Source organism: Elephas maximus, chromosome X (assembly GCF_024166365.1).
Source record: "Elephas maximus indicus isolate mEleMax1 chromosome X, mEleMax1 primary haplotype, whole genome shotgun sequence".
Taxonomy (NCBI): domain Eukaryota; kingdom Metazoa; phylum Chordata; class Mammalia; order Proboscidea; family Elephantidae; genus Elephas; species Elephas maximus.
The window spans coordinates 160,540,132-160,560,513 of NC_064846.1; the positions used below are offsets into that span (position 1 = coordinate 160,540,132).

Here is a 20,382-nt window from a genome sequence, read left to right on the forward strand (position 1 = left end):
ATATGATCTTCTTGTCTGAGAGCAAAAGAGCGAGATCATAAGAGTAGAAGGTTCCTTAGAGATTTTCTAGCCTAATATCCTTGTTATACAGGTGAGGAAACTGAGGCCCGAGAAGTGATGTGACTTCTCGCCCAAGATGACACAGTTAGTGCCAGAGCAAGGACTAGAACCCCATTGCTTCATTCCTCGCCCTACCCCATTCTGTCCCCCTTAGGGCAAGCATTTGCTGCCCAGGGGCTGTGGGAAGCTTGGTGATGAGTCATTTTGTGTCCTTCTCTGATAGAATCCTGTCACGGGGCTGCTGTCAGCTAGCCATGAGCAGAAGGATGCCTGGGTGCGGGACAACATCTACAGCATCCTGGCTGTGTGGGGCCTGGGAATGGCCTACCGCAAGAATGCCGACCGTGATGAGGACAAGGCCAAGGCCTATGAGCTGGAACAGGTAATGGGGACTAACGATGTCTTGGCTGCTCAACACCTTTTCCTTGAACTGAAAGTTTCCATGGAAGTAGCTGTGCTGGGTCTGCTCCATTGCTGTGATCACATCTTTTGGGGAGGCATGTAGACAGTCTCAGCCTCTCAGTTGTCTTTCCCTCTGAGAATTTTCCCTCCATACAACAACAATCACACTGAGTAGGAAAATAGACATCCAGATTTCTAACCCAAAAGCATCAAATTTGCCTAACTGGCTATATTTCTCTTATATACTCCCTATCAATTTTATACATATTTCTATACAAGGTATCATTCAAAACAAATATAATTTTAAAAATTTTATTGTGGTAAAATATATGTAACAGAAAATTTGCCACTTTAACGATCTTTAAGTATACAATTCAGTGACATTGAGTACATTCATCATGCTGTGCTTCTGTCACCACTCTGTCCAAAAGTTCTTCACCACCCCAAACAGAAACTCAGCACCCCTTCAGCAAGAACTCCGCTTTCCCCCACCCTAATCCCTGGTAACCACTAATACATTTTGGTCCCTGTGCATTTGCCTCATCTGAATATTTCATATAAGTATTTGTCCTTTTGTGTCTGACTTAATTCACTCAGCATAATGTTTTCAAGGTTCATCCATGTTGTAGCTTGTATCAGGACTTCATTTCTCTTTATGGCTGAATAATATTCCATTGTATTATGTACCACATTTTGTTTATCCATCCTTCTGTTGATGGGCACTAGGGTTGTTTCTACCTTTTGGCTATTGTGAATTATGCTACAGTGAACATTGCTGTACAAGTATCTGTTTGAGTCCCTGCTTTCAGGTCTCTGGGGTATATACCTAGGAGTGGAATTGTTAGGTCATATGGTAATTCTGTTTAACTTTTTGAGGAATCGCCAAATCGTTTTCCACAGTGGCTGCACCATTTTACATTACCACCCACAATGCTCATGCGTATCTCAAAGGACTCAAATAAACATTTCTCCAAAGAAGATATAGAAATGGCCAATAAACACATGAAAAGATGCTCAAGGTCATTAGTCGTTGTTAGGTGCCTTCGAATCGGGTCCAACTCATAGTGACCCTATCTATGCACGACAGAACGAAACACTGCCCGGTCCTGTGCCATCCTCCCAATTGTTGCTATGCTCAAGCCTGTCGTTCCAGCCACCATGTCAATCCATGTCGTTGAGGATCTTCCTCTTTTTCGCTGACTCTCTACTTTACCAAGCATGATGTTCTTCTCCAGGGACTGATCCCTCCTGACAACACGTCCAAAGTATGTGAGACATAGTCTCACCATCCTTGTTTCCAAGGAGTACTCTGGTTGTCCTTCTTCCAAGACAGATCTGTTCTTTCTTTTGACAAAAGAACGGTATATTCCATATTCTCCAACACCACAATTCAAAGGCATCAGTTCTTCTTCAGTCTTCCTTGTTCATTGTCCAGCTGTCACATGCATATGAGGCAGCTGAAAACACCATGGCATGGGTCGGGCGCACCTTGGTCTTCAAAGTGACAAATGCAATGCATCTTTTAATTTCTTGACTGCTGCTTCCATGGGTGTTGATTGTGGATCCAAGTAAAGTGAAATTCTTGACTACTTAAATATTTTCTCGATTTATCATAATGTTGCTTATAGGTCCAGTTGTGAGGATTTTCATTTTCTTTATGTTGAGGGGAAACCCTGGTGGCATAGTGGTTAAGTGCTACAGCTGCTAACCAAAGGGACGGCAGTTAAAATCCGCCAGGTGCTCCTTGGAAACTCTATGGGGGCAGTTCTGTCCCATAGGGTCGCTATGAGTCGGAATCGACTCGACGGCACTGGGTTTGGGTTGGTTTATGTTGAGGTGTAATCCATACTGAAGGCTGTGGTCTTTGATCTTCATCTGTAAGTGCTTCAAGTCCTCTTCACTTTCACCAAGCAAGGTTATGTCATCTGCATAACGCAGGTTGTTAATAAGTCTTCCTCTAATCCTAATGCCCCCTTCTTCATATAGTCTAGCTTCTCAAGATTATTTGCTCAGCATACAGATTGAATAGGCATGGTGAAAGGATACAACCCTGATGCACACCTTTCCTGACTTTAAACCAATCAGTATCCCCTTGTTCTGTCTAAACAACTGCCTCTTGATCTATGTAAAGGTTCCTCATGGGCACAATTAAGTGTTCAGGAATTCCCATTCTCTGCAATGTTATCCATAGTTTGTTATGATCCACACAGTCAAATGCCTTTGAATAGTCAATAAAACACAGGTATTCTTTCTGGTATTCTCTGCTTTCAGCCAGGATCCATCTGACATCAGCAATGATATCCCTCGTTCCACGTCGTCTTCTAAATTTGGCTTGAATTTCTGGCAGTTCCCTGTTGATAAAACTGCTGCAGCCACTTTTGAATGATCTTCAGCAAAATTTTGCTTCCATGTGATATTAATGATACTGTTCGATAATTTCCACATTCGGTTGGAAAGTGCAAATCAAAACCACAATGAGATACCATGTCACACCCCCTAGGATGGCTATTACCAGAAAAAGAGAAAATTACAAGTGTTGGTAAGAATGTAGAGAAACTATAACCCTCATGCGTGAGTGGTACAGCTCTTCATTGTGTGAGACTGTCCCATGCATTGCAGGACATTTAGTGTCCCTGGCCCCTACTCACTAAATGCCAGCTGCCTCCACCCTCACATTTCCAGATGCTCTCCAACCGAAGTTGGGAACCCCAGTGCTTATTTGTAATGGAAAATAACTTTTCTGTGAGGGGAATTCAGTTGACAAATGTTCATGCTAGATACTGTAGGCAATGTTAATTATAACAATACTTGTATGTACTTTATAATTATGAGGTAACGTTTTCTGCTCAGAAGGAGTATATGATGTAAAGTGAAGTTATTCTAGAATGTTAGGATTTTAGAGATGGAAGGACCTGATTCATTCTAGAAAGTTTATCCTATGAACTCCCGTAGCCCTTCACCGTGCCCCCCCGCCGTAAGCCATGTACGTTCTCTAAGAGAGGAGGTGCTCGTGCCCCTGGGTGGGAGCTGCTTTGACCCATAAAATGTCCCCTTCTCCAGGCACTTGTGAAGTAATTTTATAGTGGTTTTGACAGAACATATTAAGACCAGTCTTTAAATGGGCCTGAATTTTGGAGGAAGTCGGGGGTAACACGCTGTATTGGTTGAGAGCACAAACTCTGGAGTCAGACCATCTGTGTGAGTGGCCTTGCTCCACTCCTTGCCAGCTGTGACTTTAGTAGTATTACTTCATCTCTCTCAGCTTTCGGTTCCTCATCTACAAAGTGGGGTAAGAATAATCTCCACCTCCTGAGGTTGTTACAAGAATTAGAATCCAGGTCAAGTGCTTTGTACAATGCCTGGACATTGTGTCTAATGGGTTAACTTAGTATTATCCTTATGATTTATAATAATAGTAATAGTAGTTGGTTTCAATACATCATATTATTCAGTAACATTGGTTGCCACTTGCATTTTGTACGAACTTTATTCACTAGTCTAGTAACGGTGTCACAAATGGCTATTTTGGCAAAGTATCATTACTTTGGGCAGGCATGGTGGACTTAACTCGTCCTTAGGACAATGAAAATAAATTCCTAATAATCGTGGCATGAAGCTCCAGGGGACTGGGCTTCTAAAAATTGTGTTGCTAAAATGTCCGTGAGTCATTGTTTCAAAGCTGGAAGACAGCATCTGGTCCAACCCATTCATTCGAGGTAAGTCACTTGGCCAAGATTTTTCCTTCTTTGGGATGGAGTGCAGAAGTAGATTGATACAAACAATCAGAATATTTGCATATGCTGGGGATTGCCTTTTCTGGAAGTCTCTGGGCAGCACTGGCTTAATGGCCCTGTGGTGGCAAGGAGGCTGTGGTCATAGCAGGGAACCGGCCTGAACTGAGTCCACTTTATTCCCACAGAACGTGGTGAAACTGATGCGGGGGCTTCTCCAGTGCATGATGAGACAGGTAGGTGGAAAACAACATGTGTCCTTGCGGATTGCCTGAGTCGGCGTTTCATGTCATTTTAATCATGACAATTAACATTCTTAAAGCATTTTGAACTTTTCTTCTCAAGATGAAGAGAAATTGAAAATATTTTGCTTAGTTTCTCTTTTTAAGATGATCTTAAATAATTTCATTATACTATAAGACCACAAGGATCCCTGGTGGCACGGTGATTAAGCACTTGGCTGCTAGCCAAAAGGTTGGTGGTATGAACCTACCAGCCACTCTGCAGGAGAAAGATGTGGCAGCCTGCTTCCGTAAAGATTACAGCCTTGCAAACCCTATGGGGCAGTTCTACTCTGTCCTATAGGGTTATTATGAGTGAGAATTGACTCAGTGGCAATGGGTTTGGTTTTCAGGTGAATAAGACCACAGCCTCAAAGGCCACTGTTTCTAAGAATCTCTTTGAAAGGGATTAAAAGGAGAGCATGCCTTTTTTTTTTTAAACGGGGGGAAAACTTTTTTTTTTAAAGCCACTCGTAGAAGGCCATAGACTATTTTTGACTGTGCTGAGCTTTTAAAAGTATATTTTCATTTGAGATGAAATGTGTGTGCTTTTAGAACTTGGCATAACCATTTCTTGGTTTTTTCAGTGAGGGGCAAATGGAACAACTCATTGAGCACCTACCGTAGACAGAACATTGTACTAGAATCTGCCCAAGTTCAAAGATGAATGCGATACAGTCCCCACCCTCGATCCACCTGCCACTTAGTTTTCAAAGACATAGTTGAGCTTTTCCTTTCAACATAAGGGAACAAGAAGTTGAAATTTAAACAGGTCCTCTTCTGCTCTTCTCTACTTGCTTATACTTGGTCTCTGTGCAATTGTCTATTCTAGATATTTCATATAAGTGGGAAAATACAATATTTGTCCTTTTATGTCTGACTTATTTCACTCACCATAATGTTTTCAAGGTTCATCCATGCCCGTCCCTCCCTCCTCTGTCCTTCCTCCTCTCATTGAGTGCCTACCATGTGTCACAGCTGGGGGTATAAAGCCAAGGAAGCCCTTGGGCATGACTCTTCATCATAAAGAGCTTGTTAAAATCCCACTGGGCTGGGACATTTCTGGCAGATAGGCTGGAAGAATCCCCAACACTGCCCTTCTGTGTGGAGCTCACTAGCAAACATTAGCTGTCCTCTGTCCTGCTGGCTCCTGTAGGTAGCAGATAAGAGGAGGTCTGATGCAGGTGCAGGCCGGAACTCTGCCAGCCACAAACCCTGCCAGCCACGAACCTCCTTAGCTGTGCGGCACTGACTTGCTTTCTGCCTCAGGTGGATAAGGTGGAGAAGTTCAAGCACACACAGAGCACCAAGGACAGCCTGCACGCCAAGTACAACACTGCCACCTTCAGCACCGTGGTGGGCGACGACCAGTGGGGCCACCTCCAGGTGGATGCCACCTCCCTGTTCCTCCTCTTCCTTGCCCAGATGACTGCCTCAGGTGAGCCGGGCCCTTTGAGCCTATTGTACAGGGAATGACAATCCAGAAAGGGGGATGAGGCGGGCATCGATCAGCATTTAAAATCAGCTGTTTATGTAAAGCAAAAGCCTGCTCCTTTATCCTAGTACATGCATTTGGCTTTCTGACAGGGCAGGTAATGTGAGAACCTGTCTGTGACGTGCCGAGGACACTTGCAGGACGAGGGCTATCGAGACAGTTCTGTCAGTGTCTTTCTGCTGATCCTGTTCTTGCTGCAACTCTCACCACGTTACTGGCGCGACCTCGGTTATGTTGCGCTTCAGCAGTCTGAATGTCTGACGGCAGCAGCATGCCGCCTCAGAGTTTTCTTCTTCAGGAGAAGCGGCCTGTCCCTTCGGCTCTTCTCTCACTCTCCTAGGCACCCTCCCCTCAACGCACCCCGCTTATCAACTTACCTTCAAACAGCATCATTTCCAGAGCTCGGCAGTGTGGTCAGGGTGGCCTGGCCAGTCTGTCACACTCGTGCTGTGAGTCGGCCAACAACTTCCAGACCGTGTGTGTCATTCCCGTAGAAGCGGCAGCTGCCAGCTTCGATGGTGACCTGGACACCAGGCCTTCCCAGCTCCGGGCTGCGCCCCATCTGCACACACCAAATGGTCTCTCCTAGGACACAGTTGGATACAGACATAACCTTGGGGTTAGGTCACCTTGCTGCTGTGCCTGAGTTTTTTTTTTTATCACCTGTGCAGTAAACTGATGCTCCTGAGTTAGAGGTTTCCCATTTATTTCAGACCCCCGATGTGAAACTCCAAGACTGTCAGAAATCCGTAAGTGATATCATTATGGCCATGTGAATGAAACATGCTTATTTATTTTAAAAAAACCTTTCGGTTAAGAAAGTTAATATAAGCTCATGGTAGATATTTTGGAAAATATAACAAAAAAATATATAAAGACCAAAGATCCCCCTGATAGTTTTCATTTGGATGTTTCCTCCAAGTCTTTTTTCTATGCAGGTTTTTTACATATTTAAGGTCATCTTGTTTACATAGTCTTTTGATGACATAGCGTTATAATTTAAGCATTTCAACTATGACCTTACAAACTCTTCATAAACATAACTTTAGTGACTTTATCAATGAGTATACTATAATTAATTTAACTATTCCTGTGTTGGTGGTTTTTTTTTTTTTTTTGCTATTATAAGTAATGTTGCAACAGCAACATTGATCACATCTCCTTTTACTTCCTTCCAACACATGGGATCCAAAGATGGTTTATGCATATTGCCAAATTGTTGTCCTAAAGTTTTACTGGTTAAACTCCTAGCAGTGTAAGAGTACATGTCACACCATGCTCATACTTAAAAATATGTAATTTGCTGTAGCCAACTGCATTTTAAAGGACCCAAGGCCAAAGTCAGGTCTCTTTGTCACTGCCGGCATCAGAGTGTTGAGGTAACACCTGGGCAGGTTCTGGCAACTGGACTTTCCACAGGGTGAAGGGCCATCCTCTAGAGTTGGGGGCTGTCCTTTCTGTCCCTACCCCAATCAGGAAGAACACCCACTGGCTGGTTCCTTAGGCTAAAATCCTTGCTCTGTTGGAACCTTTTCTGGGCAAATCCAGCAGGCCCCAGCGGGCCACACCTTCTTTGTCAGCCTTTTCTACACATATGCACAAACAATAAAGTATAGCCATTCTCTTCTCTTTTATTCCTTCCCTCCCTCCCCCCTCTCCACCTCCCCTCCTCCTCCTTCCCCCCTCTCTCTTTTTCCTTCTGAGATTGGACATTAACTGTTATGATTTACTTCAGATACGAGTTTTGATGCCTCAGTGGGAAAAGTGAAAATGAGGATAAAAGAATTTATTTTCCAGTGTGATATTTGTAACTGGCAGCTCTCTCTTTGCAGCATAGCTTCATGGCCTCTGTGTTTGTTTTTCTTTACCAGGCTTACGTATTATTTTCACCCTCGATGAGGTGGCCTTCGTACAGAATCTTGTTTTTTACATAGAAGCTGCATATAAAGTCGCTGTAAGTATCACTCCTGGTAGTCTTTTCAAGGGTCCCAGTTGTGAAGGAGAATAAATAATTACACAGTGCTTTGAGGGCTGACCTGTTTGGGACTGACCAGAGGTTAGAAAGATTAGAGCTGTAAGATTTTATCACTTGAGCACACAAAGTGTACATTTTTGTCCTGGGATGTATGTGGAGACTTTTATGTTTTTGTAATGCATCCATACCCTGTCTGAATCTGTATTGCTGTAGGAGTGGTGTTGAAGTTCTCTGACTTTAGGAAGACAGAGAATCTCCATCAGCACAAAGCTGATTCCTATGAGGTGGAGGTCAGACATACTTCTACTCTCCAACCCTTTTTTACCAATTCTGACATCAGCTGTCCTCCTGAAGCACTCTCTGCTTCTCTGCTGAGCTCCATAATTAGTTGCAGTGGTCACACAGAACTCACAGATCATACTTACAGTTAAGTGGTTTATTTAGGAAGCAGCAGAGTACAGCTCGGGATCAGGATCAACAGGCTACAACTCAGGATCAGGGTCAGGAAGCATGAAGGCACTGTCTGGAAAGATCCCCCCAAAGTGGAGAGCACATTCCTCGCTTCTCTAGCGCAGGACAGCTCTCTCAGCTCCTTTGGCAGTGCAAGCAAGCAGGCCCTTCTCTCTGCTGTGTATGCCCTCTCTCAGCCCCCTGTGGACAGGCTCCTCTTGGCCCTCTCTCAGCTATATAGGCCTCTTCTTGGCCCCCTGAGGACCAGCCTTCTCTCAGCCCCCTGCAGACAGGTTCTTCTTGGTCCCCTCTCAGCTATACAGGTCTCCTCTCGGCCCCCTCAGGACAGGCTTTTCTGCCTTTGGCCTCCCTGCTGTTGCCTTCTTCACTGCTAACTGAGCCAGCTCATAGCCAGTGTAGCAGCTTTGTTCAGCTCTCTTGGTTGCATTCCTAGCAGCAGGTTTCTCGTGACACCACCGACTCTGCCACAGGGCCTCTTCTGGACTTGTCACCACTGACTTTGCTGCAGGGCTCTATCTGGGCCTGTTGCTACCAGCTCTGCCCACAGGGCTCCTCTCTCTCTTCAGTGTTATAGCCTTTGACCTGTGTTGCAGCTCTTTTAGGAGATTCTTTACCTTCTCTGTCTCTGCTTCATCTCCCTTCTTGCCTTTTCTCCTTTCTGCTGCTTTTTCCTTTTTCTTTTTGTCTGCCAACCTCTGTGGGGATGGCTGCCTATATAAGCAAAACTCCTAGCCAATTTCCAGGCATGGCCTTCCCACCAGGGCCACAAATTGACCAGTCCCCTCTCGGTAGGCCACGGTTACTTAATTTGCATAGTAGGCTTATAGTCAGTTCGTTTGTATAAGTATATTGGCCAATCCCTCCAGAGTGCATAAAGTAGACCAATCACAGGGCAGGCTGTAACCCAAGGCCAGACAAAAAGTATCAAAGCATCAGGTTGTTTACAGCTTGTCCTGGAAATGTCAATCAACCTGGACAGAAGTAACAAACCCTCTGGGGTAGAAAACTGGGGCCAAGGTAGCTCCTCAGGGTTTAGGGGAAAAATCTCTCAAGCTGTTTTTTCAAAGAACCAAAGCTAAAGGCCACATAATGGAACTCATTTCACCACAGGATCTGTTATACTTATTTAAAATAAGACCCTAAAATATCCTGTGGAGTATAGTTGGCCAGCCTGAAACGTTGACTGCATCAGAGCCTAAGTGGGAAGTGCAGTGCCATGGGGGTCGCCCTGGCCAGCCCATGGGGAGGGATGAGACCAGTCTCTGAGCCAGTTAGCATGCATACTCAGTCAGCACCAGAGCCTGAGCCTGGCCCTGTGGCCGGGGCGATGTGGGGCAGATGTGTGTGAAACCCAGTTCCTCCTGGGCTTGCTGTCTGGTTTGGAAGGTGGCGCCTGTCTCCTTGTAGAGAATAACTAAACTGTGCAAAGCTGACTGTACAGGCTGTAAGGGTAGAGGTTGGCTTAAAGAAAGAATAGCTACTATTGTCTAAAGCAAGGGTTGGCAATTTTTTTTCTGTAAAGGGCCAGAGAGTAAATGTTTTTAGGCTTTGCAGGCCATATGGCCTCTGTTGCAGCTACTTGACTCTGTAGCAGAAAAGCAGCCGTGGACAATACATATGCAAATAACTGTGACTGTGTTCCAATAAAACTTTATTTATAAAACAGGTCACAAACTAGATTTGGCCTGGGGGTTGTAGTTTGTTGACCCTTGGTCTAAAGCAGTGATCCTCAACTGGGGGCAAAGCCTGCCTCCCAGGGGACCTGGTCACTATGAGTGGAAATCAACTTAACGGCAATGGGTTTGATTCTCTTGGAGATGTTTCTGGTTGTCACAACTGCAAGGGAAGGGTGCTACTGGCATCTAGTGGGTGAGGCCAGAGAGGCTGCTAAACATCCCTCAATGTACAGGACAGCCCCCTACAGCAAAGAGTTATCTGGCCCAAAATGCCAATAGTGCCAGGGTTGACAAACACGGGTCTAAAGGAACTTGAGAAGTCTTTGTGGAAAGGGTGGATTTTAGCTGGACCTTGGAGGATGAGTAGGGCTTAGATAAAGAGGATGGAGGCCAAAGGGCACTGGGGAGTGAGAATAGCATGAGCATCGTTCCAGAGGCAGCAGCAGGCTCAGGGTCTGTCTGGGGGTACCTAGGGGAAGGGGTGCCGAGGAAAAGAACAGACCTAAAGTGAAAGGTGGACGTTGGAGAGTAGTAGAAAATAAAGTCAGCTGTGGGTGTGGAGTTGGGGCAGAGGGTGGAGGCAGTTTGTCATTTTAGACTCTTCAGCAGGGGAGTGAGCTGATAAAAGCAGTTTTTGAGGATGTGTCACTTGGCTTAGTGGTTGGAGTGAAGATGGGTTGGAGCGAGGAAAGGCCCAGATGTGAGAGTACTGAAGGAAGGAATAATCCTGGGGCCCAGCTACAGGGCATGCCTGGCAGGGAAGAGCCCAAAGTTACTCTAGTCTTTCTAAGTCAGATTTTTCATACTTTGAAAATGCTGATCTTTAGAGGTAAAACTACATATATACATACTAACTTTTGGCATCGGTTCCATTCTTGTTGGGTTGTAGTCTTTCTATAGTGCGTATCCATTGTGGCATTATTTTAAAGCAGTATCGAGTGCTTGTGTTCCTTTAAAAGAAAAAAAAAATGAGTTAAAAAAAGGTAGGGACGCACATTTCAAGTCCTCTGTGTGGACCGAATGTTCTGAGCCAATTTCTATTAATCAGTTTTCAAATACCGTGGGACTGCAGTGTTCTGTGGCTCCGTTTCCACTTTGGCTCCGGTTATAGCTGAGCCTTTTTTTCCAAGAGGTAATGCTAAAAATAGATATTAAATTATTTTAAATGGTTTGTTGGTTTCAACTAGTTATAACCTATTTGTTAAAGTTTCTTTATTCCATCTTACAATTTAATATAAGTTCAAAGGGATTAGCTAAACAGAGGGGCAGCATTTTATTTGATTCTGAGATAAATAAAATATTTATTTCCTACAAATCAGGAGACTCTTGCAAATTAATAACTTTGAGGAGTGAGAAATTCGACAGTGTTTTTGCATGCATTTTTGTTCCACCTGAGTATTTACTTCCAAAGTTCTGCGCAGAGGCCAAATGAACTGAAATTGAGGGAGAACATGAGTATGTAAAGCCGTGAATTCGGGAGCCTTTGAGAAGAGAGCCTTATGTTTCATCAGGCCTGCCATAACATAAAGGAATGTTTTTCCTTAATGCTCCTCTTTCTTCTGCTCTGGTGACGGTCTTCTTCTCCCCCAGGATTATGGCATGTGGGAACGTGGAGATAAGACGAACCAGGGCATACCAGAATTGAATGCAAGCTCTGTCGGAATGGCCAAGGTGACCAGCTGTCCTGTTTGTTTGTTCTTCTTCTGTGCTCTCCTGTTGCTTTGATTTGCCTCTCTTCGTTGGGAATCTGGATTTAATCTGATTAGCACGTTTTCAAAAGTCAGCAACAAGTAGGTGTAAATTCAAGTGGCGTGTGCTGAAATTTTTGGGTAAAGTTATTAAAAAATGTAGATTTCCTGAGCTGAAATCTGTATGTGGCAGAAAATAAGTGCCCTCCGTCCTTGCTCTCCATTGTTATCACTCATGGGTCAAAGCTCTCACCGTGGTTTCAGGAGCTGGATGCCTGATGTTCAGTCTTTCTTTCTGGCTCATAAATTGGGCTGAAGACTATGACCACTTTGTAGCCCAGGGTGGGCAAGTAATGTAAACATGTGAAAGCCAGCCAGATACACAAAGATCAGGGAGTACTGGGGTCCATGGAACTTTTCTCTGAAGGTATTCCAATTCCAAATCATATCAAAAGTACTCTCAGGCCAAACAAAACACACCTCTGGGGCAGATGGCAGTCTGTGGCCCCCAGTTTGTATCTCTTGCTGTACATGTTAAGCCGGCCTCCTTCCCTCCCCTCTTCTTAAGATTGACATGTATTTTAGGGCTGGAATTAAAAAACCAAACATATAAATATGCTGTTAAGGTGGACAGACTGAAAACACACTTATTACTAAAAGAATGAATTTTCTGAAGTGCCACATATGCTGATGTTAGAGGTTAACTCCTGAAACAGGTCAAAGAAAAGCTGACCATGACTTTAGTGGCATCCACACAAAATGCCGTGAACTTGGTAGTATTTCATTCTTAGGTCAGATACACATTTTATTTTGGGCACTGTTTTTCTGTTTCTCTGTCTTGTTCCTGCAATAAGCAGCAACATACAGGGATGCTCCTGTCCGTTGAAAATCGTAGAACATGACGATAGGGCAATTCAGCTGAATTTTAAAGACATGTTTTCATCATCTTTGGGAAAACATGCATGCCAGATTGCTTAATGAAAAAGGAGTACAGATATGGGAGTGCATGTTTACTAGAAAGAAAAAGTAATTCATACCTGTGCTTATAGGCGGCACTTGAGGCAATTGATGAACTGGACCTTTTTGGAGCTCATGGAGGACGCAAGTCAGTGATCCATGTCCTGCCAGATGAGGTCGAGCATTGCCAGGTAACAGCTCTGCCTCTTGTCTTCCAGAGAATACCCACTGCCATCGAGTACATTTTGATGCTGTAGGACAGAGTAGAGCTGCCGCATAAGGTTTCCTAGCTTGTAATCTTTGTGGAAGCAGATTGCCAGATCTCCCTCCTGTGGAGCGGCTGGTGGATTCAAGCCACCAACCTTTTGGTTAGCAGCCTAACGCTTAACCACTGTACTACCAGGGCTTCTTGTTCCAGAGAGTAGGGAAGTGGAATCATCAAGTGGTTGTAGTTCAGATTCTCCACCTTTCTAGCTTGGTGACACTTGGCTTCTTTGAGTTTCAGTTTCCTCATCCATAAAATGGGCATGCAAGGGCCTTCCCCTCCTGCCTCACAAGGTGGTTGTAAGGATCGGATTCAGTCAGTTTAGGCTATTTGTCAGAACACTTTGTAAGCTAGGAAGTACTATGCAAAACGCAAGACACAATAATGTACATATGGAATCAACAATTGAGGCAACCTTGTTTTGCCAGGGGCAAAATCTGTTTCATGCTTATTGAACACAGGTGGTCTTCCCACAGGTGTATTTCACACTACCCAAAATTGAATGACTAGCAAGCACTAGTTCACTTGGGAGGCGAGTGAATTGGGGATGAGTGGAATGGGTGTTGGAGAGACAGGTGGGAAAAATGGCAAACTAGTAGAACCTCTATGAAGTACAGCTCAGAAGACAGAGTGATTTGATCCAGACTGGAGGACTCCATTAAGCAGTCATCAGCTGCATAGTTATCACTGTGCCAGGTACTATGCTAGACCCGAAGGGATTCAGACACATAAAAACCTTTCAATGGAGAGCTTCCAGTGGGTGGGATGCCTCTGTCCAGGCAGAGAAGGAAAGAGTGACAAGCTAAAGAACTGGGTCTGGGGGTCAGTTGACTACGGAAAAGAAGCTTTAATCTGAACTGAACGGTTGTACCCATCTTCACCCCACCCTCTAGCTCACTCCATTTCCTTCATTAAATAGTCCTTAATGGGGAATCTGGTGTTTCTTGGGGGTATGGCTCAATAGAGTCAGCCTGGTGTGTGTCTCGTTAGATGTATAGTCAGTGGAAACTGCATGGACATAGGTTAGGATCTTTTTGTCACTTGCCAGCTCTCTGCCATTAGGCTTGAGTGTCTGTGTCTGAGTCTAGAGTCCTCATATGTGAATTGGATCTAATACCCTAATTCCTTCCTCATAATGGAAGTGTTACTAAGCTTATGTTTGCGGGGCACTACCCCCACGTCTGTACAGTTAGATCTCAGTCTTAGGTCTCTCCTTTCCCAAACTAGTCCTGATAGTTTCAACTTTCTTTAGTTTAAGATGGCCTAACCCAACCACCTTGTAATTGAAGTCGTATGATAGTGATAGTGCTATTAAGTAACCATTCTTTTTAGTACTAAACTAATTCTGTTGTTTACCATTTTGCCGACATTTATGGGGGCTTCTGGATTTGATTCCTTATTTGAGTAGTTTTCAAGCCACCCAGTCCAACCGTCACAGTGCACAGAAGCCAGACATTTCTCTGGGCTGGTCCGTATATGTGTTCTTCCTCTCTGTTCTCTGTCCTCATGGCCAGGAGACACCCTAGCCTGCCAACACAGGTAGTCCTGTAGCTCATCCCCTGCATTTCCTAAAGGCCCACAAAGTCAATAGAAGGCCTGGAAGGCGGGAAGACAAGCAGTCCTCAGCACAGGCTCTCGGCAGTACAGGGGGCTCTCTGATCCCTTACTTCTCCTCAAGGAGCAGGAATCATTGGCTAGGTAGATGAGGCCTCAGCAAGGACCATGTTGTTAGGACCAAGTTCTACTTAAAATTAGCAAACTCGCCTGAATGAGTCATGGTCTCTATATACTGTATCTTACCATTCCCGCTCCTCTCCGATTAAAACCACGTCTTTGGTTTTCTTTCAGTCCATCCTGTTCTCCATGTTGCCAAGAGCATCAACGTCTAAAGAGATTGACGCTGGGCTGCTTTCCATTATTTCTTTCCCAGCCTTTGCAGTGGAAGATGTCAGCCTTGTGAATGTGACAAAAAATGAAATTATTTCCAAGCTCCAGGTAAGCATGGGTCATGCCGGTACCTCTCTGCCCTGTGCATGCTAAGTACAGCTTTCACATGGTGACATGCAGCAGCTTACCCATGTCTTGGTTCTCCGTGAGGCTAACAGCTTCCTTTCTCTAAGTGGACTCGTGGAGTGCCATATCCAAAGCTGAGTCTACAGAAGTTTCCAAGTGGTGAAGTGACTTGGTTCTGTTCCTAACTAGCTGAGCTTGAACTCAAGCCAGCATCATTGAACCCTAATTCTTACCATTACTTTATCTCTAAGGCAGAGCTTCTTAACCCTTTAGAGGTCACAGACTGAGCCCTTTGAGAATCTCTTGAAAACTGTGGAGTTGCTGACAGAAATATGCATATATCCCAGTATCCTCAAACCTTACCCATAAATGAAGGGGATCTGATGACCCCCAAAGTTAAATTGAGGTTAAAAAAATCTGTGCTCTAAGGTAACATGCAGAAGCTATGACACATTACTCTAAACTGAGAATGTTATTAAATACTCCAGCCAACTGAAATGACAGGTTAAATCATCAGAGAATGTAGCCTTTCTGAGCTGAAGTCCACACTGAAGTTTGAGTCCGTGAAAGATGCTTTATCCCTGGGAACAAAAGGGTTAAAGGATCGCCAATCATATCCCAAGAAGAAGGCAGCAGTATCAGTTAGGGTTGGGTGGAGAAAGGGAAACCTCGTTAGGTAGTTGAGGCAGCCAGGAAACTAAAGCAGGCAACGAAGCCTTTGCCAGAGGTTCTAGGCCGAGCCTCCTGGGATGATTACCAGAATGATAGCAACTGGCCACTAGGGGCACAACCAGCACTACAGCAGCGTCTGCTGAAGCAGCCTCAACACACTTAAGAAACTGGAAAGTGGATCCCCAAAGCTGCAATCTAGGGGTTAGGGAGTCAGATTAAGAAAGTGCTGCCACCACTCTTCTTTCTTAATACCCGGTAAACTGAAGAGGAACACAAAGGAGCCTGCAGCCAGAAAACCAGCAGTGACGGTCATTAGCCACAGGAAGACCCTCCCTCCCTCCCTCCCTGCCAGGTCTCACAGGAGTACATCTGACTGGCAGAGCTTCCGTCACATCCAGGGCCTGACTGTAAGGGGTCCAGGGAATGTCATTTCTAGCTTTTCCATCTTTCAAGTCGAAGAAAGCCAATCCTAGTATCTGCCTTGGTGACTTCTGCAAGTAGTGAGGGCCTCTGCATCTGTGTGTGATTCAGTGAATTGGACTGGAAGGATGGCCATTCAGTGAACTCCTCCTAATCACCCTTGCAGCCCTAAGGCTCTAATGGAATGTCCTGGCATTCCCTTCCAACTACTGATCAAACCTGAATTTACCTTGCGTATTACACCCACTCCTTACTGACATGATTAGGTTCCAAAGACCAGGCCGTCATGTGAAAGTTGAGATTATGCAAAAATGGAGGGTGACCACATCAGATCACAAAATAGAGGATGACTACATCATTGCATAACTGCCAAATTACATCATTACGTAACTCCCAAACCACTGAGAATCATGGCCCAGTCAAACTGACACATAACTGTAACCATCACAGCCAGCGTTACTCTCGCCTTGCACCTTGGTGTTCGTTACTGCCGGATGTACATCATTAATGAGCAAAATAGAAGAGTTTTTATTATTGTCGTAAATGTGAAATGTCAGATAACGAGATAGTCAATGAGTGAGGATTAAAAACCAAAACCAAAACCAAACCCAGTGCCGTTGAGTCGATTCCGACTCATAGCGATCATGTAGGACAGAGTAGAACTGCTGCATAGAGTTTCCAAGGAGCGCCTGGCAGATTCAAACTGCTGGCCTCTTGGTTAGCAGCCATAGCACTTAACCACTACACCACCAGGGTTTCAAGGGAGGATTAGGTGTACTTAAAGGTAACTCTTTTTTTTTCTTTGTACTGGTATCAAAAAGCATTTGGTACAAATTTCATTACTAACTAAAAGATTCAGGGGAAAGAGGGTGTAAGGCTGACTGGCATTAGAAAATAAAAAGGCAAAGAAACTCCTCTATTTCATCAAATGTAATGTGTTTTCTTTCTTTATCTTATTAGGGTCGTTACGGATGTTGCCGCTTCCTTCGAGACGGTTATAAAACCCCGAGAGAGGTTGTATTTCAAGATGGCTTCTTATGAGCCATTAACCGCGTCATATCTGAGTTGCTGCTGTTTTGTTCTCCCTCTATTGGTTATAATTACATGTTGGAATATTGGGAAGGGAAGTATTAATTTTGGAGCCTGCCAGCCTGGAGTTAGGAAATAGAATAGTAAGATCATCAGGAGGACAGCAAGCGAGTAGTTTCAAGCCGCCTTGTAGACAAGGACAAACAGTTCTGTGGCTCACACATTTTTGTTAAAGACCAACCGTGGCCTCCTCCTTGGGTTTCTTTGCCATCATGACAAATATAATGATATAAATAATAGCAGACGATCTGCCAAGCACTCTGAGAGGCAAATTGCTATTTATTTGTTAGAGATATAGAATGCTGTAATAGAATAAGCTGCCAAGGAGTCTTGTGTATATTCCAGATTTACTTTGCTGAAATGTTACCATGGAAAACTGCCAAAAATATTGTCTCCTCATTATCCTCTTAATCATATTGACCTCAAGACTGCCTTGGATCAGACAAGCAAGGGAAACCCAGTGAGGTACAATAGTATTATGTATGCGCTGACAATGCCTTATTGAACGTGTACATTCGGTTGGATTCCAGGACCCAAACCGATTGCATTATGATCCCGCGGAACTCAAACTCTTTGAAAACATCGAATGTGAGTGGCCTGTGTTCTGGACATATTTCATAATTGACGGAGTCTTCAACAAAGACGCTGTTCAGGTGAGGAAATGCTGGGTGTTGTATTGATAATAAGCATTTCCATTCCACTGGTGTGCTAATTATTATTAAAACATAGGGCTATGTAAAAATATAGGCCATTGATTCAGCTATCTGTTGCCCTTTAACAAACTAGCCCAAAACTTAGCAACTTAAAGCAACAACTATTTTATTTATTTGCTCATGATTCTGCGATTTGGGCAGTGCTCAGAAGAGACAAATTCTCCCAGCTCTGCCCATGTCAACTGGAGTGGCTCAGTGGGGCTGGAGGATCCACTTTCAAGATGGCCTCATTTACATGGCTGGCGGGTTGGTGCTGGCTATCTGGCTATCAGCTGCGAGCTCAGCTGGGCTGTTGGCTGGGGCCTTGGGGCCTTGGTTCTCTCCCCTGTGGCCTCTCCACATGGCTAGCTCTGGCTTCTCACAGCATGGTAGTCTCCAACAGTTAGGCTTTTGACATGGCGGTTATCTTCCCCCAGAGCACAAAAGTAGAAGCTGCCAAGCTTTCTAAAGGCTTAGGCACAGAACTGGCACTGTGTCATTTCTGTCACGTTTCTGTTGTTTAAAGCAGGTCACAGGGCCATACCATATTCAGGGAGAGGGGACTACATGAGGGCATTAGTTTCAGGAAGTGTGGTTTATTGGGGACCACTAAAGAACAGTGGTTCACAGATAGGTGGTGGTGGTGTTGCTGTGTTTTTGTTTTTTTCAGATCAGCCAGTGGTTTTGGTGCCTTTAGCTCCAGTTTAAGGGTGCTTCCAGCTAATGCTTAATGTAACAGCCTCCTAACTAGTCTCCCAGCCTCCAGCTTTGTTCCCCACTGTTTCTGTTTTTCACACCTCTGCTAGGGTGATCTTATTAAAAGGCAAACTACATTGTGTTATGTTACTGCCTTGCTTAAAAGTCTCGAATGACTTCCTGATTGCTTTTGGGACAAACTCTTCATGTGTTTTCTAGGATCTAATAAGATCTGACCTTTGTTTTCATCACTTTAGCCTAAATTTTTTTTTAACGTTTTGTGCTTTAGGTGAAAGTTCACATAACAAATTAGTTTTCCAATCAATGATTGTTACACTAATTGTTCTGTGACATTGGTTGCAATCCCCGCAATGTGTCGAGCACTCTCCCCGTTTCCTCCCTGGGCTCCTGTTTCCATTCGCAGGTTTCCCTGTCCCTCCCTGCCTTCTCATCTTTGATTTTGGGCAGATGTTGCCCTTTTGATCATGTATAGTCTCTTGTTCTAAGGAACATATTCTTCATGGGTATTACCGTTTATTTTATAGCCCCATCTATTATTTGGCTGAAAAATGGCCTCCGTGAGTGTCTTCAATTTCAAGTTAGAAGGTTGTCTTAGGGCATTAATCTTGGGGGTTCCTCCGGCCTCTTTCAGACCAGTAAGTCTGTTTTATTTTATTTTTTTTAACTTGAATTTTGTTCTGCATTTTTTTACACATTCTAGCCAGGACCTTCTATTGTGGTTGCAGTCAGAGCGGTCAGAGTGGTCAGTAGTGGTAGCTGGGCACCATCTAGATCTTCTAGTCTCAGGTTAGAGGAGGCTGTGGTTCATGTGGGCCATTAGTCCTTTGGACTAATTTTTAGCCTAATTTCTTAACCGCTTACTTCCTTTTTTGAGTTTGTGATATAAGCACACTCAAATCTTTCAGTCCTTTGAATAGGCCATGCTATCTCTCCCCTCTTCTCAAACGCCTGGAACATTCTTTCCATCCACAGCTGTCCCTCTCTTCTTCACTTGCTTCATTTTAAGAGTTTTTTCTTTGAGGAACCTTTCTCTAATCCTCAAAGCTGGGTCAGGTGCTTCTTTTTTATGCTCCCACAGCACCTATAATAGCATGGATCACACCGTAGTTAATCTCCTGCTTACCTGACAGAGGACTCTGCCAGGGGCAGTCTCTATCTAGGTCACTGAATGATACATAGTACTAGTACATAGCACATCGTGAGTACTCAGTAAATATTTGTTAGTGCAACAACAAATTTGTTCCAGATGCCTTTCTGTAGCATCGACTTGGTGCCTTGTACTTTGCTGAGCCTAACTGGTGAGCAAAACAGACCTGATCTTGTGGAGCTTATGGAATGACTGACAAACACACATGTTTTGCCCTTTTTTTTTAACCTGTTCTGAAAACATATTCTGGGGTGGGATGAACAATCTAATGTTGATTTTAGCTTTTGAAAGCTGCCCTTGCTCAGGAAGGAGCTTTGGTGGCCCAGTGGTTAAGGGCTCAGCTACTAACCAAATGGTTGGCAGTTCGAATCTACCAGCCGCTCCTTGGAAACCCTATGGGGCAGTTCCAGTCTGTCCTATAGGGTCGCTAGGAGTCAGAATCGACTTGATGGCAATGGGTTTTTTTCTTTTTTGGTTTTGCTCGAGAAGGCCAAGGGCCTCAAAACTGGCAATACACTTAAGAGTGTTGCCTTCCCCAATCGTTGCTTCTTACTCTTATGCTTTAGTGATTATCTTGGGTCATTTGTTTGATGTCTTTTTATTCCAGAACTGAATGAACTCAAAAGAATTA

At 44.2% G+C, this 20,382-nt stretch overlaps 1 protein-coding gene across 10 annotated transcripts in view; it reads left to right on the forward strand.

Moving 5' to 3' along the window:
- PHKA2 (phosphorylase kinase regulatory subunit alpha 2) overlaps window positions 1-20,382 on the forward strand; it is a 76,164-nt gene that overhangs the window by 18,463 nt on the left and 37,319 nt on the right. For all 10 annotated transcript variants that reach the window (XM_049873420.1, XM_049873426.1, XM_049873427.1 and 7 more), the window contains 9 exons: window positions 284-442; window positions 4,382-4,429; window positions 5,744-5,912; window positions 7,841-7,923; window positions 11,682-11,762; window positions 12,829-12,927; window positions 14,850-14,996; window positions 17,067-17,120; window positions 17,726-17,848. In XM_049873420.1, coding sequence (XP_049729377.1) covers window positions 284-442; window positions 4,382-4,429; window positions 5,744-5,912; window positions 7,841-7,923; window positions 11,682-11,762; window positions 12,829-12,927; window positions 14,850-14,996; window positions 17,067-17,120; window positions 17,726-17,848 — 963 coding nt within the window. The remainder of the gene's footprint in view (window positions 1-283; window positions 443-4,381; window positions 4,430-5,743; window positions 5,913-7,840; window positions 7,924-11,681; window positions 11,763-12,828; window positions 12,928-14,849; window positions 14,997-17,066; window positions 17,121-17,725; window positions 17,849-20,382) is intronic.